The 17,503-nt window shown below is 29.5% G+C and overlaps 2 protein-coding genes across 5 annotated transcripts; both read left to right on the top strand.

Annotated features, from left to right (window-relative positions):
- The first annotated feature begins 280 nt into the window (after positions 1-280).
- On the top strand, positions 281-3,961 carry LOC122504485. The gene is made up of 5 exons (XM_043615620.1): positions 281-451; positions 953-1,254; positions 1,529-1,716; positions 1,783-3,041; positions 3,156-3,961. Exons 2-4 carry the CDS (start codon positions 953-955, stop codon positions 2,082-2,084), a joined length of 792 nt encoding a protein of 263 aa, XP_043471555.1. The 5' UTR covers positions 281-451; the 3' UTR covers positions 2,085-3,041; positions 3,156-3,961.
- Positions 3,962-4,097: 136 nt separating this feature from the next.
- Positions 4,098-15,865, top strand: LOC122504484 (corticotropin-releasing factor-binding protein). 4 transcript variants are annotated; one of them, XM_043615618.1, is made up of 11 exons: positions 4,098-4,816; positions 6,021-6,343; positions 6,405-6,773; positions 7,982-8,150; positions 10,612-10,720; positions 11,967-12,127; positions 12,486-12,693; positions 13,698-13,861; positions 14,061-14,160; positions 14,415-14,570; positions 15,745-15,865. In XM_043615618.1, exons 4-10 carry the CDS (start codon positions 8,019-8,021, stop codon positions 14,552-14,554), a joined length of 1,014 nt encoding a protein of 337 aa, XP_043471553.1. In that variant the 5' UTR covers positions 4,098-4,816; positions 6,021-6,343; positions 6,405-6,773; positions 7,982-8,018; the 3' UTR covers positions 14,555-14,570; positions 15,745-15,865. The 4 variants fall into 4 exon arrangements, with proteins under 4 accessions (XP_043471553.1, XP_043471551.1, XP_043471552.1 ...); XM_043615616.1 differs by having other exon boundaries at positions 6,402-6,773; XM_043615617.1 differs by lacking the exon at positions 4,098-4,816 and adding an exon at positions 5,069-5,448 and having other exon boundaries at positions 6,402-6,773.
- The last annotated feature ends 1,638 nt before the right edge of the window (positions 15,866-17,503 follow it).

Below are 17,503 nucleotides of genomic sequence, written 5' to 3'. Positions count from 1 at the left end.
CAGTTTATTTTTGCGGTAAAATTATAGTAAGTATTTTTCAATAAATTGAATCTATTTTTCAGTTGATATTTTAATTGGCATGCGATATTGTAACTTCCGTCTTGTTCGCAGATCGTCTTTTTATTGAAATACCTCCCACTTGTTATTGGATTCTTTTTCCAAGCCTTAATTGTAAGGTCGACGTCCTAGAAGTCGGAGACAGACTTGAAGTCCTTACACGCATGGCCGTTTATTTCGCTGACAATTATATGGTAGAACTTTTATGCTGGTCGAGCATAAACACCGCTATCCTGATCCCCTTCGACGGATCCCAATAGTAACCAGTACACACAAGTGGCACCCTGGCCTATTTATCATCTCGTATAAGAAGCGAGGTCAACGTTTCCACCAAACCATTTCAATTCGAATTTTCAGCCCGGTTGCTTTATGATTTTTCTCTTCCTTTCCTAAGGCAAGTTTTCTCTTTTTCTCTCACAATCCCGAAAATAAAGGAGTTACAAAATTCTTTTATTAAAAAAAGAAAGAAATTTCAAAAATTGTCAAGTTCGAAATAAAAGTTTTTTTACTTTTCTAAACTTTCGTGAGTGGTTTTAGTGACTGTGAAATAAATATCTGAAAAGTGCTCAGTGTTGCTCCCTTTGGAAAAAAATGTTTTATTTAAGTGGAAGCGGAACTCGAAGGCTTTTATCGCGTCTGGCTGGATATAATCTTTTTTTCCACTGAATTCAAGCTTTTTCTTTAACAATAACTAGATTAGGAAGCTTTTGATCAGTTTCGCTTTCGGAGATCCTTAAAAAAATCGGAAAAGAAAAAAAGCATTGAATAAGAATAGCCCAAAGAATATTTTCTTTATTCTCTTTATTCCCGCAATTGTGAAAATTGTGAAAATTGTGAAAAGTCAATGCCAAGAAAGAATAAATTACAGAATAATTAATAACTGCTTCTGTTTCAGATGCGATCGAGGATTTTAAATTTATTCCTTATTGTTTTAATAACCGGCGCGGAGAGTGACAGGGACAATGTGGCAAAATGGTCGGTCGGTTTCAAGTTTTTATTGAAAAATTGTCCCCTCGTCCCTTGGAAGGATCCGGGGCAGCAGGGATTTTTAGAAGCACTTAAAAATTGCTTACAGCGTCGAGTTTTAATTGCCGTTAATGCCTTCTTTGATGAAGATATTATTCCAATTTTCGATGGAATTGACCTGGTTCGTCTCATCAAAACTTTTCATTCCTTCGATAGCGACGAGCTTAGCAGGTAATTAAAATTAAATCATTATAAGCACGCTCTCTTGTCCTATAACGATGTCTTGATCGAAATGCTATGTATAACACTTTAAAACACGACTAACAAAGAAAAGAAAGAAAAGAAAGAAATGGAATAAAGAAAAATTCCTTCTAATTAAATTGATGAAACACGAGAAACTGTTTGCAACTTACGTCATACCTTTTTAAAGTTGTTTTCAAATTCTTCTTTTTTAATAAATGCAAAAATGGTTTCTCATTAACGTTAAAAAGATATTATTTTACAGTAATAAAATTAGCACTGACCAAAGAAGCAGTGATTCGAATTCATGGGCAGATTTGACAGATCGGATTTTTCAAAATCGCTATCTGAAACTTGATCTCGGACATTTGACGAACCTTGATGGCAACCTTGATGGTAACCTTGATGACAACGCAGTGAATCGTCATTCAAAATCAAACGACTTGGTCGAAGGTGTGTAATTTCTCTGTTTTCAAGCAAAAAAAAAATGACTCTTTATGCGAAATTCGTCTTTTGCAGGAAGAAGACGCCGACGTAAGCAGGGAATGATGATGATGCTGATGATGGGCCTCCTGCTGATGGGGACGGTGCTGATTCCGATGGGCTTCCAGTTCCTGGCGGTTTTGGGCGGAAAGGCGCTCCTGCTGGCCAAAATGGCATTGATGCTGTCGAGCATTCAGGGTCTGAAGAGAGTCGCAACAAGCGGAGTCAACTATGGACTCCATTACTCGCCGGAAGCCTGGCACGAGAGAAGTGAACCTTCGGACCAAGTTTACGAAGTTCCTTATCAACCTTATCCACTCATGAGTGGACGTCATTAACAAACAATATACCTCGAAGAGAGCAGTGAACGCTTCATGCTTCAAGCTTTATGTCCGAGTTAGACTCTATTTTTCAGAGTTGCATTTGTAAATTATTCGCGTACCAACCAAAGACAAAATGCTATTTTAGTAGTGCAAAAGTGAAAGTGTTTTTTTGTATAAAATTAATATATATAAAAAATGTATGTGTAAGTTAAATTAACTGTAATGCAATAATTGATTCAAATACAAAACTACTTTTGTGTTTTACAAAATGTTTCTCACGCGCATAAAGATGCAAACATTCAAAAACAATGCTTCTTAATAATTTATCATCGTATTTTCTTAGCGCGATCTTATCTTCATGATGACGCTTCAAAAGATACAAACTGGAAATTTTCCGTCCAAGTAAAAGAAAAAAAAAAAAAAACAAAAGTTCAAGTCAATCTTCCCTTCAATAGTTTTTCTCCCCAAGTTTATTTATCTCCCGTGTCGCCGTGTCACAAGTGACGGGCTTGAATATTCTTTCTTTTTTTGTAGGAAAAAAAGAAAATGAATTGTACAATTTGTTAAGTGACGATAATATTCTTTGCGAGGGATCAATCTGAAAACAGTGAGAGAGAAAGAAATTACATTCATTTCTTTGAGGCGAGAGTTTATTAAAAAGTTTTGGATCATTGTCCTTGGAATGGAGCGAGAGAAAAACTTTTATGACGTCGCCTTTTGAAAACTTCAATGCCACCCACTAATCGAATTGATTTAGCCAAGTTTACCATAAGGGACGAGGAAGCAGGTGTGCTTCTTGCTTCTTTGGTTGGATTAAATATGCGAATCGCCTCAAGCGACAACAGTGAAAAGGACATCAATTTTCCTAAAATAATATTTTATTTCCAGAATTGTAGATTTTTGATTAAGTTACTGTTTTTCTTTTATTCACCTCAAGCAGGAGATGATAGAATTCAAAAGTGCAGACGCAGAGTAAGTCTTTTCTATTTCATTTTTCTATTTTCAATTTAAGAAATTATTTTTGGTATGTAATAACACATATGTAATATAAAAAAAGGAAAATATTTAAAATAAAATTTGTTACAGTTATCTGAATAAATAAAGTATTAATAAAAGTCAATTGTATTATGCAAGTAAAATGAATAAAAGAATTTTTGAAATGGACAATAATTATTGAAGAAACAAATATTTGAAAACTGTGCCATAATCATGCCATAATGTAATTAAAGTGAAAAAACCCCCGGCCCGGCCCGGCGCGGCGCGGCTTATGCTTTTGCTACTGTTTTAGATAACAGATGACAAACTAACAAAGAGCAAATCAGGCAGATGAATTTATTGGCTCTAAAATACCGTTGGTAGAAAAAATAAGAGACTAGATACATACAACAAATCAACCGGATAAGTTTATTAGTTCTGACAATACTAGATGATAAAATAATTCAGTGCTACATTGTTAATAATATACAAAAAATATACAAATTAGTTGCACAATATTTATAAATAATTTCCTTATTTTATTTTTTCAATTAATTTTTACCAAACAGACGTCTATGGGAATGAAATGAATTTACTTTGTGTAGCTATATAAATTTGTAAATAAAAACACATTGTTTTTCTAAAGAAATTAAAAAAAGGCGGCTATATTCGATTTAATGGGTTACGAATTTGATGGTCGCATAAAATTAGGAGATTAAAGCGAGAGCGCTTTTGATCACACAAATCTTCCTCACAAGGGGTGTTGGAAATCGATTTTACGATTGTTTGCATTTGATGCAGCGTAACATTGGGAATTTAAATTTATATATAAAAGTTTCTCTCGACATATTAAAATTATTTTTTCTCTTTTTACCTTAAAAAAGTAGTATAAATATTTTCTAAAAAAATATAATTATTAAAAAAACTTGACTGTTATTGTTAATTAGTGATAAGCGAAAAAGTTATTATTTTTTCAGGAGTAAAGATTTTCCAAGGATTATGACGAAGAAAAAAAGAAGAAGTTTGGAGAACGATAATGCGGATTTCCTCAAGAATATGTATAAAGGTCTTTATTTATGGAAGACGTGTAAAAAATTGCACTTTCATGAATATTTCACAGGTATTTTGTGAGTTTGTGACTCGCAAGTCGTGAAATAAGGGAACTTTTATTGAATTTTTCAAGTTAGTTTATAAAAGCAGGATAGGAGCAGAAAGTAAAAATACCAAAAACGCAAGCTTAAACGAAAAAAAAGTTAAAAATGGTGAATTACCCACGTAAATGCTGACGCAGTTTGCCATCCACGTAAACAGTAGCATTAAACAGCCGGAGGTAATATTCTCGAGACACTAGTAATGATTTACAATTTTATAACCCTTCTTATGAGTCGTTCTTGAGAGAATTGCTTCAAACGACAAGCTGTCTAGCTTCTGAAAGCTCCTTATCAATTTTCTGCCTCGTTAGGTGTTTCATTATATGCAAATTTATTTACTGTCTTTTCATATTCAATTTTTTTGTTCATACCCATTTATATTCTATTTCTTTTTTTCTAATTTCCTCCCCTCTCTTTTGATATTTACTTTGATATTTTAGAATTCTTTTTTCCTTTTGAATTATTATTTTTTGCTTCACGACTTATTTCACTCATTTCACCCTTATTTCGATTTCTCTTCCATCGCATTTTTCCTCTCTTTCGTTAACTTTTATTAGTGATAAGTAAGAAAAAAGAAAATGTGGAAGCAGAGAGAAACATTATCGTAACATTTCAAAAAAGGTAACATTTTCTATTCTTAAATATTACCTATAAAAATTTTTTATTTTCTTTTTAGTTTTTAAATAATATTTAAATTTTTTTATAATCAATAGTAGTCGAAACTCGTTAGTTTTTATTTCTATTAATAATTGGTAGCTCTGAATTGAATTGGTTTAATTTATTATACTTTATAATTGGATAATAATTAAAGAAGTAATTGTCAAGGGATAATAGCCAAGAGGACTTTTGAGAGTTGACAATAATTTCTTTAGTTTTTTGCCTCTCCATGGGAAGTCTTGCGTTGGAGAGCAAGGCAATTTAAACACCAGAGAGCTATATCTTTTAAGGTTTACTACTATCAGTTGTAATTCTTTGGTGAGTGTGTGTACACATTACATACATACATAGAATTGAGAGAGCAGCTCACTATATCAGTCGCATAGGTGTATTCTCTCTTTCCGGACATTGTTTTTCAAAATTCCTTTCAAGTATACATTTCAAAAGACAAATTAAACAAAATTATTGGTTTTGAAAAAGAAATTTTTTTACACAGTGCGGGAAATTTTTTTTTATATTCATAGAATCATAGAAGAAAAATGACTACTTCGGATAAAAACAATCTTCGAATCTTTCCCAGATATTTTACTCTTAAGGTAAAAAAAAATAGTAGTAGATATTCTTAGAGCATTTTTAATGAATAAATTTATTTTATCATTCACTTATTAATATTCTAAAGAAAATATTAATTTTAATTATGAAATAGAATTCTATAATTTTTCTTAATTCCTCGTCTCTCTTTGTCTAAATTTCAATTTAATTTACATAATTCAAGACAGAAGATCTTTGATAGAAAGCAATAAATTCTTAATGACTATTGACACTATTGTCATGTTTGACATTGCTGCTTTCAATACATAAATTAATATTTTAAATTTTTAATACACATATAGAGAGAAACCAAAAGTTTTAGTTGAATTTTTAAACGTTTCCTCTTCTCTCTTAAAATTTGAATTTCGGAATCATATATTTTCCGGAGACGAGTTATAAATGTCAGAAAGACTTTGCCTCCGGGGAATTTAAACGCGAAGCATTTATTTATTATTCCTCTTTTTTAAATTTCACGTGTTTTTAGTGAATTTTTAGTTAGCAATTTTTCTAATACATTTATTAAATTTAAAATATATGAAATAAGTTTGATCGCTTTCTTTTTTTACGACAACGACAGTGATTGAGAGTCGACATGAAATCGTAAAAATGGTGATTTTTTGTCTCGAGAAATAAAATCTTTTTTCGAAGAGGAAGTACTCGAGTGCGTCGCTTGTGCTTTTCGAGAGAACAAGTAAACTTTCCGGTTAGGACACGAAGCAGACTTTCATTTTGTCTGTTGGGAACAACTTTGACAAGGAAAGCAACCGGGAAGAAAATAAAAAAGAAAAAAAGAAAAAAAGAAAATAAAGAGTAGAGGCTACTTCTCCTTCTTCTCAGGATATTTTAACAATATTTTTCTTCACTCCACCGCGAGAGAAGAGGAGTCAACCTTTCAGTCAGGTAAATTTTCTATTAATTCAAAAAACTAAAATAAATAAAAAAACGCAAATTTTTCCAGAAGCTTCTTCGAGTGGAAAAAATATTAGAATTGATATGGCAATGATTTTTGGTTTGGCCATTAAACACTGGGACATTCTTCTGACTTTCTGGAAAGATAGTCGTAGTCGGTGAGATAAACAATTACATAAGGCAATTGTTGAAGGAAAAAAATAAGCAAGCTGGGAATCAACAACAGACGATTTTACGATTCCTAATTTTTTATCTTGTCTCTTGCGAAACGTGGGCGTCTCAATACAAACGACGATTTTTTTCAACTTTTTCCGCTTTCCTCTCTGACGCAATTGAAGGATCAAACTTTTTTCAAAAGGAGTCACCGACAAACCATTGGTTTTTTTCTTCCCGAAAATTCTCGTCTTCAATTTTATTAAAGGTAAGAAACTGTACGTTAATGATTCCTTATATAATTCCCCCTCTGCTCTTTCTTTTGTTGAAATTAAAGTTGAGAATATTAAGTTAGTTTATAATAAAATATTAAATCAGTTTTGAAATATACGAATAATAAAATAATACGAATAATAAAAGAAATGAAATGAATGATATATGAAGAGAATGAAAAGGACGGAGGACTAATCGAAATAACGTGGAGAAAAGGGCTTTTCAAAAATGGAATTTAGGATCATGTTTCCTTGTGTTGACTTAACGTGGGAGAGAACTTTTTGACTAATTGCACTTTCCAATTTATTTGACAAATAAATTGTGAGAGTATCAGAACGCGTGTGGATCGAGCGACTATATATGTATAATGGTTAACAAATGACTGCATTTGACAACCACCATCCTGTCACACGATACTAATGAAAATTGCAGTTGACCACACCGGGTGGTTTGGTTTGGTTTGGGCAAGTCCTGTTTGCGTCCAAACACCTTGCTACCCTCACTTCCCTCATTTTCAGGGCCACATAACATAATCTCAATACATACATGACGTCAATGTAATCGAGACGTGTTTCACGATATTTAATAATAATAATTATATTAAATGTATTTTCACAACTCTTTTCACTCTACAGTCAGAACGAATCTCTTTGGCTATATCTGAGCTGGCTTTAACTCTTGTTTTGGAAGTGAAGAAAACCAAGGACTTGAATTTTCAAACAAAGCAAGAAGCAACCTTTCTTCACACGATTCTAATTACATTTCAATTACCCCAGTAAAGTAATCACTGTCAACTAGACGTTTGACGCGATTGTCGTGTCGACGCGCAGAAAGTGAAAAAGGAAAAGAAGAAAGGTGGGTGGAAAAAATGAGATTAGGATTTTCGGAAATTGTGGGGAGAGAAGGGGGTTGATGGGGGCGAATGCTTTGAGAAGAGTGTGTATGAGCGGCCGCCGGTTGATGGTTTCCGATTCTCCGGAATGCGCAGGCAATGGAGAGAATCGAGAGAGGTATAGTTGTGCAGAGAGTATAAGAGCAACGGCAAGCGTCGCGACGCTTCACTGAGCCTCTCTCCCTCCAAAGTTCTTCACCGTTGAATAACCAAAAAAGAAACCACTTCAATTGTTTATCATTTTCGCCAAAACTCTTTATTTTTCCTCGCACTTTACTCTATCAGTAAAGAGAAACTTGAATTTATTACAGATCGTTTAGAAAAGTTTCATTGACCCCGAACCGAAATATGCATCGCGGCCGAGTTAACTTCATCAAAGCCTCCACCGGCTTCCGGTTCTTCTTCCTCTTGGCCGGAATCCTCGCCGAGATCGACGCCTTCGTTGTGGCCCTACCGGATCCTGCCTACTACCATCAACAAGTAAGAAAGTCTTTTTCCTTTTTACCCTTTTTACCCTTTTTACTTATTTCCTAGTATAACAATAATAATAATAATAATTTCAGTAGCGAAACTAATCAATTTTAATCACAAAGAATAAAAAAGCAATTGATTTCATTTTATAATTAATAAAAAGTAACTACCTCTTACGGATTAATTTAGAAAATGTATTTTCATTCCATTTTAATTTCAAAAATTCTCACTTTTAAATTAAGAAATAATTAAATTAGATTATACTATAAATCTTAAATTCTACATTTTAGTTTATTAATTTTTACTCTTCGAGACAAGAACTTTAGTAGAAATATTCTACTTTTACGACTACAATATAAATTCCCCGCCACAATTTAATAATAATCTAATGAAAATAAAAGTTTTACAAGCATTGAAAATTCTTTTTTCCATTTAGAATAAATTTCATTGTCATTTATTTGTAATAAATTGAAAATTTCAAAAATTATTTTGAATCTTTATCTAAAATTTTTCGTGATAAAAAAAGAAATAAAATCCTCCTCTTTAACATTCAATAAATATTCATTTGAAAGAAAAACTAAAATAATATTTTGAAAAGAAATATATATATATACATAATTTAAATATAATCTTTCTAATATAGAAAATTGTCAATATCATATTTAGTTTTCTTTTTCTTCTCCCTTTCTTTTTTTGCAAATTGAACTGCAAAACCTTTTTATTTTATCTGCAAAAATAATGATGTTTTATCGAATAAATTGAAAGAAATGTTTCATCTGAAGAGGAAGTGAATTTAAAAAATAATAGCCATGTCACTTGTAGATAAAATGTTTGTGTTGATTCAATAAAAAAAGTTTTCTTCGATAAAACTGCAATTTCTATTCAATTATAATTAAACATTTATCCTAAAATAATATTTAATCTTTTGACAAAATTTCCATTTTTTTCTTTATACAGATATATTTAAAAAATAAATTTTATTACGTGTCTAGAGTTTAATTTTTCAAAACAGATATTTTTGTCCAATATTTACATTTTATTTACCAATTCTATTTATTTTGTTTTTTTCCGAACGTTTTTTTGTTTTAATTTATTTCGAAACAATATTTTTTATGAATTTTTAAAATTTACCATTTAGTATAGGTAAATAATGGTAGAAATAAATTTTTTTTTATAAATTGATTGTGGGTGGGGTGAGAAAGAGAGGGGGCGGCTAGTACGCGATGATTTTTAATTATCTAGTGCGTCCAATTAACGATATTCAGTTATATAAAAGAAACCTACATATATTTTTTTTAAAAGGATTTTTCCTTCCTGTCTTCATGAATATTTTCATTTTTCGTTCATGTAATTCCCTACAAGATTGACTTGGTCAAATGGAAAAATTAATTAAAAATGGATTAGTACTTTTAAGCATCAATAATTAACAAGAGTTATTTAAAAATGTTATTAAATTCTCGACAATATTTTTTCATAAATTTCTACTCTGTTGCGCTTAAATATTAATAATAATTTTGAATAATATATTAAAAAAATACCTAATTCAAGCAGGGAGAAAATAATTTTCGGTTTGACTGTTTGAAAAGAAGAGAATTGGGAGTAAATTAGGAGAATATCAACATTTAGGTGTTATTAGAGTGATGATGGAACCCTAATTGGTTGTTTATAGTGTTGTCGATGATCTTATGAACATATTATCCCACTTATCAATATTGCAGTGGTTGTCAAATAGACACAACGTATAACAAACTTAAGTAAATAAACGTCATTTTCCAAACGCCCTTCTTGCTTCACTGGCACTCGACAGAAATACAATTTATACATTTATATCAATTCAATAAAAATCGAATAACAATTTTCCTTTTCAAACCATAAACCATTTAAGGGAATTAAAAACAGCAGTGAAATAATTTTGCAATAAAACTTGAGAGAAAAGAGGCATTTTACAATGATTTATCGACGAAATTGATTCAGAGAATTTTGTTACTGTTAATTAAGAATATAAAGTTGAAACTTGAAATTACATAAAAAGAGATAAATAAATAGAAATCATGTTAAAATGATAATATCAGATACCTTCTAAATAATAAAAAAAAATATCTTCTCCAGCACGGAAAGATATTAAAGAGGAACCGTTTTATCAAGCGAGGACTAATATCGTCTTCTGTGATTCTGTAATTTCCTGGTTCAGCGCATATTCTCTTCCGTCTGCAAATCGTCATTTTTTTCAATTTTCCCATTTTCCGAGACAAAAAGTTTGTTATACGCATTTTTAAAAACATTTTCATTTCTCAGCTTCTTCTTTTTTTTCATAAATAAATTGCGTATATCAAACACTTTAAGATTATTTAAATAAAATTTTACAAATTATTCGAAATAATAATAAAAAGTAGGTAACTAAACTGAATTAAGAGAAATATTAAAGATTGAAAAATGTTATTTTCTGATTGTAAATTTTTTGTCTAAATAGAAAATTTACAAGGAACCACTAATTAGAAGACCATATATAAATCGAGAAGAAATAGAGGAAAAAAGTATGCAGATTGAACGATTCGAAAATACTCGACACGAAGTCACAGGTGCGTAATGTTTATAATAATTTATCATATGTTTACCCACATATTTTATCCAATAGAAGCATTTAAAATATGTACTTATAAATTTTGAATATTTACTGAGCGATAAGACACATAAATATTTATTAGACAAATACGAAATATATGATTTTCCTTTATTCTTAAATCGAAACACGAAAACTATTGTTCATAATAACCTAAATTACAATGACAAAGTTGACGTATTTTTCAATTGTTAACAAATAAATATAAATTTGTTGTATATATAAATGTAAGATTATTTGACGAAAAAAAGAAAAGACATGAAATTGGAGAAATAATATAAGAGTGGAATAATATACTTATTTATTTGAAAGCCAAATCGAGGGGATGTAAAAGAATGGCAGACTAATTTAATATATGTGAATAGTCAGCCACTCATTTGGATAATTTTATTCGACGAAAAGGAAAAAGCAGGAGAAAATGCGAACAAGTATTCTTCTTCTTTTTTAAAAAATAAGAGGATAAAAAAAGATTACAACTGATATTGAAGAAAAAAATAGGTTCAATAAATATGATGATGCTCGGTGACAATATGACAATAATATTTTGATAAGGCTAGGGAAAAATGGACTCTAGCTTTGGTATAAGAAAATGGGATAAATTGAGTGGTGTTGATGGTTTTTTATATTATCGTGAAAAATGTGGAAAGGATATATCTGTGGTGTGGAATTATATGGTAAAGTGACATAAATGACAAGAGTCTGGGGAAAGCACTTTAACAGATTATGCAGTGTGCGCGCCAACGCAACGTTATAACACATTGCAAAATGCAGGCTTTCAACCCTGTAAATCGAATTCATACTCGGGATTATTCCCCTGAAAGCAACATTTTCTTCTTATATATACACTTATACACTTTTTCTCATCGCGAAAAAACTCTTTTTCAAACTTTTTCAAAAATATTTTCAAACACATTTTCTTTCTACAACTATTTTTTTCTATTTATATAATTACAATAAAAAATCAATTCTTTAATAATAAAGAAAAACTATTTATTCCTTTCTGGCTGTTTCTCTCATTTGTAAATTAATAATGAACAAAAGCAGGGAATGAAATCGACTGAAAAAATCATTGTAATAGAAAATAGGGAATCGATTTCTCCTCCTAGTTAATTAATTAAACCGTTTTGTCGTATATTGCGTTTGTTTCCTTTTTCGCGAGCATTGTTTAAATATTAATTTGCCTAATGAAAGTAAAACATTTGCAGACTGTATGTTCGTGACGAGCGAGCCTGGTTTCTTTACTTTCAATTCAACATCAGATGACGAATCAGTTTGTGGACTCTTTTTCATGGCGGAACCGGATCGTGTGGTCGAGATCATTTTCACACATTTCGACGTGCCGTGCGAAGGCAATGGACTGGCGTCGGTTAGTAATTTTCGTAATTTTCGTAATTTTCAAATTAGTTATTTTTTATTTTCAATAAATTGAATTTTCTTCTTTAAAAGTTTATCTCGTGTGTTTGTTGCTTCTTTAAAAAGCTATTAAAATGCAAATTAATCCAACAAGCAAGTAGAAGAAAGTTGTGTTTGAGGAAAATGTATATAATTTATATTTAAATTGTAAATAAAAATTCAAGGTTCCTTTATATATATTTTCAAGTCAATAGACATTTTTAAAATCTGTGGTAATGTAAATTGTAAATTTAGTATTTTGCAATACATATATGTATAAAAAAAAGAAAAGTGAAGAGAAGAGAATATTTATAAAAATTGTTGGTTAATAGTTTGTCGATGGATGGGAATTGAATGGGGAATTCTTCCCGAGCCCTGGGGACCATCAATTGCCTTTAGAGCAGAGATTGAGTGAATTTTGTGGTCCGAGGGTAAACAAAATTTTCACAAGCTCACAGAATGCGGCTCTTATTCAGTACCGAATACCTATCAAAGGAAAGGGCTTCACTGTTTTCGTTAAACATCGTCTAAATCCAGCTCGTGAGTATAAATATTCCAAGGCAATTACTACTCTATCAGAGAGAATTCAAATTCTATACTTTGATACTTTTACCATTTTTTCTTTTTTTAAAATTGGTTTCTGTTCTCAAAATTTCAAAAAATATGTTTTTTTATTCATTTTATTTTTAATACAAGAAAATTTCTCTTATATTATAATACATTGCAAGAAATAAAATAATTTAAGTTGCAAATTTTTTTTCATTAAATCAATTTCAGTAAAAATAAATAAATAAATAAATATTAGTGGAGATAAAAGCTAGGTATTTTTTCTACATTCCAATTTTCTATAAGTAACAATCAATGAAATAAAAGAGGAGAAAGCAAGTATAAATCGCTTGTAAGTAGAAAAGGCAACGTTTGGTCAGACGGAACGAGACGAGATCAATTACTGTCAATTTGAACAGACAATTTTTATCATTTTCTTTTCGTTTTACAAGATAATATATAAATTATAATTAATTAATTTTGTTGTATCACAAAAGTAATGCATTTAATTGAATAGAAGTTGAAACCCAGTTTTAAGTAGAAAGGAGAGAGTTTGGTCAGACATGTCTCTAACTCTACTGGCAGTGAGAATATTCACTCTCAACGAAAAAAAAAAAAAAATAAAAAAAAAAAATGTTAATATTTTGTTAACAAATAGGTAAATGGAACTTGGAAAAACTTGTACTATTTATCATATACTTACTAATTGAAACGTAAACTTTGGAGAAACAGAAACTGTAAATATATGTAAAAATAATGTTGTAATATATCAGCGTTTTGCGAGCATTAAAAGTAAATTTGAGAAATTTGAGAAATTTGAGAAATTTGAGAGTCACATGAATATATTCCTCCCCAACCCAAAGTGGTGTCTTGAGCAAGAAAGTTTTAATTGGCTCGTAACGTGGCTGATAAATAGTAATTGTATTTCTGAGCTTGAAACATGTTCGCGTTCGTGTATGATCGGATCATTAAGTTTTGGACTCGTGTTCCTGTTTCAGCCTGCAATGTGCTGGCGAATGAGACTAAGGCCCCATTTATGTTACACAATTACCGGAGACGAAGTAATTGTACCCTCACAGCACTTTATCCCTGTGCCGTTCGCCTGATTGCTTTCAACGTTGGCAAGAAGAATTTGTTCACCGATACTAGCATCATGCAGAAGGTATTGACTGTATTTTCCTTTTGCTCACTTTTTCCAAAAAAAGTTATAAAATACAATTGTCAAATAAATGAATTTTATTTTATTTATTCATTTATTCTCTTGATGAATTTTCTAAATTGTACTATTTGTCGATAACTTTTACACTGCTTTTGTCCGTTATTAATAACAATTTGAGGAACATTAATTCTTCTCTTTACAGTGTGAAAGCAACGATAAAATTCAAATTGGTGGAAGCAATTCCCTGGACACGAACAATTTAAAGCCTCTTCACACAGTTTGTGGTAGAAATTTAAAGCCAAGTAAGTTTTGCAATTGCGAAAAAGTATTAAAAATTATGTATTAGTTACATTACTTTCTTTGAGCAAAATGTTTCTTTATTTTCGAAATACTATATTTCAAAAAGTAAGAAAAATAAAAAATATAAAAATAGTCGCGAGAAGAAAAGAAAAGAGGAATGGGCGAAAGCGACACTTTCCATAATAAAGAAATACAGAGAAGAAAGTACGATTTGTTTGAATTAATGTATCGGAAAATATAATTTGATTTTTATCAGGTGGCGAGATACTAGTGGGATATGAAGTAACGTCAGTGAGGTTAATATCGAGCGGACGTTACGATAACTTCGTGAAGGTAATGATCCGTAAAGCTGAGGAAAACGACATTCTCGATGTTAATCTTCCTTATGGCCTATGAAGTTTCACGTTAAATGGTAAGACATTCGACTCCTCATTTTTATTTTTAGTATAATAAAACACGAAAAAATTATATTTCAATTTTAAATTAAATATACCACTTTTTTATTCTTTTTGAGAAAAACAACTACCGTAAGTGAGGCTAAATTCGCTCAATTTTTCAATTCTTTTTTAAATAACTTCGGGAAACGATGAAAATAAACATTGGCACTGAAAATATATAATCTTTAACCCTTTATCTTTCCTATTACTGCATAAAGAAATTAAAATATGTTGCAGAAAATTATTTATAAGCCGTTTTTTTGTGAGCGACTTTACTTTTAAATGATGGGTAAATTCGCTCACCATTATTATTCTGGCAAAATATATTATAATCTGCAAAAATGAAACTAAATATTCTTTAGAATCAATAAAGAAAAAAATTAAGAACAATATACAAAGTTATTGGAATAAATATTTAATATTGTTTTATCAATAAGTAATTAGATTCAATCATTCAATCAAACGTACTCATAACCATAAAAAACAAGGTTAAGTTTGACAGTTTAGTGCTTAAACCGTTTTAAATCGTTTAATTTTCAGTTATAAGAGTACTATTATTTAAAAAAATCGAATTATAAATTAAAGTAATTAACATACTTAAAATATCCAGGCCCAAACATCTTTTTTGTAGACTTATTTCCTGAGCGAATTTACACAACAAATTTGAATTTTTTTTAAATTGATTTTTTGCAGAATCTGTTTATTGCTTTAATTTTTGTGCTTTATGAAAATCATGTTGGAGATACAGGAAATGTAATGTTCAGAAGTATTCAACTTAAAAACTTTGAAGTAAAGCTTTATTTCCTACTTTTTCATACTACTTGTTCAATATGAAAATTATTCACTTGTGTTTTAAATATAATTTCTACTGAAAGTTACCAATGAATTTGCTGCAAATAAATTTTAAATTAAAGTTTACCATTTATATTAACCAAAACAATTGTAAATCTTAAATATTTCTGTCTAAAAAGTATGTTAATCGAATTTTAAAAAGAGACATCGGTTGAGCGAATTTACCCTACATGAGCGAATTTAGCCTCACTTACGGTATGTATTAATCTATTCCGCATTTAGAATATGTTATTTATTTCTAGGAAAATGGAAAATTATTCTTAAAAGATAAATAACATGTAAATAATTCTTTTGCAGGTAGAATTTTTCGACAAGTGTATAAAATAAGAATTACCGACACTTTTGCTTATTCGACAAGCGAAAAATTTTGAAACGGAAGAAATTTGAAAAAAAGCAAAAAAAAAGAGAAAAAATCGTCGAAAAAAGACCAGATGTTTTAAAACAAGAAACAAAAAAACTTCATTATGTATATTTCCAGTAGAGCTCATCTTTAAATCCTTTTGTGGTAGCTACTATATAAAAAATTGTATATTCTCAATTTTTTCGGAAAAGGAGCCAAAAGAAAATGAAAACACAAAATTATACGCAAAAGAGAAAATCTCGTCAAATAATCGACTCACACATATAAAGCACGTTGTATATTTTGTTATGTTTTAAAAAATTTTATGTATATCGCAAAAAAAATTCATCTCAAAATAAATGTGAACGTAGCTCACTTCGTACTGAAAAGATCTTATCGAAGACATCAAGAAAAAAAAAAGAAAAAAAGTGAAACTATCACAAAAATCTAAAAGTATTAATATTTCTTTCCAAAAAGTAAATTGAAAATTTCATTTTTTTTCGTTTGTATAATTTTGAAAAAACTGAAACATTATTTATTTATAGTTTTAAAGATCAAAGATGTATTAAACTTTTTAAATTGATGGTGAAAATTTAATTTTTAAAAAACTAATAAAAAGATTCCCCTTCTTTCCCTTTTATTTTTTCAAAAATTAGTAGCAAAATTCCTTCTTTATCGCATTTATCGACTGCTACGATTCTGTTTCTGAAAAGTGGTGACGCGAAGCGAGAAAACAAGAAAATTCTATTCTGCTCGGTAGGTAAAAATTTTTTAGTTGGAAAAAATCTGAATCGAAATTCAATTTAATAATTTAAATTTAACTTTTAACTAATAGACAATATTTTACGATTTAAAAAGTAATTACTTTTTTAAAAGTTAAAATTTTTTGTTAATAATTTACATTACATTAAAATTTAAATAATAATCTTGAAAATAAGAGTAAAGTTATCCGCATTTGTTAAAATTGATTTTCTAGATTCTAATTCAATATTATTTCAAATTATTATTAAATTATTAATGTATAATAATATAATTTTTGATAATTATTACGATTATTAATTTCTTCCAAGTATTTTTATCAATTAAAAAATTATTATTTCTATTAAAAATAAAATATGATTTAAATAAATTAAATTTTTTTGTTGAAAAACATTTTTTGTTTCTAATGAAATTATGCTCGAGTTAATTTCGCAAATTTTATCTTCATATTATATTATATATTATTATTATTATTATATTTTATTTTAAAATTGTAATTTTCTCTAATGATGAGAATAAAATTTACAAATGCACACGATTTAAAAATATTTTGTCAAAGTTTGTTTCTTCTTTACATAATTTGAATTTTGAAATGAAAGAAAACTAAAATAAGCGACAATATCAGAAGAGGAAAAAAGGAACAATTGCATTCCAAAGGCAAAGGCAACGAATGGAAAACAACGAGAAAACTTTTCTCTTCATAATCTTTTATCCCCTTCACGCGATTTTATCTCTAGAAAACGAATTTACTGCGATTCAGAATATTTTTTCCCTTGTTTTTACCTCTGAAAAAGAAAAAATTTTTAATTTACTCATCGATAATATTGAGTTTTACTTCTTTATTTAGAAATAGACTTTTATTGACAGAACAATTTAATAAAAAGAATCGACGTTAATAAATAAATTTGGACAAATGAAAAAATCAGGGGAGCTTTACTTAACCCTGAATTTATTGTT

This window comes from Leptopilina heterotoma, unplaced genomic scaffold (genome assembly GCF_015476425.1).
Source record: "Leptopilina heterotoma isolate Lh14 unplaced genomic scaffold, ASM1547642v1 Lhet_299, whole genome shotgun sequence".
Taxonomy (NCBI): Eukaryota; Metazoa; Arthropoda; class Insecta; order Hymenoptera; family Figitidae; genus Leptopilina; species Leptopilina heterotoma.
This window is presented reverse-complemented; position numbering and strand designations above follow the sequence as displayed.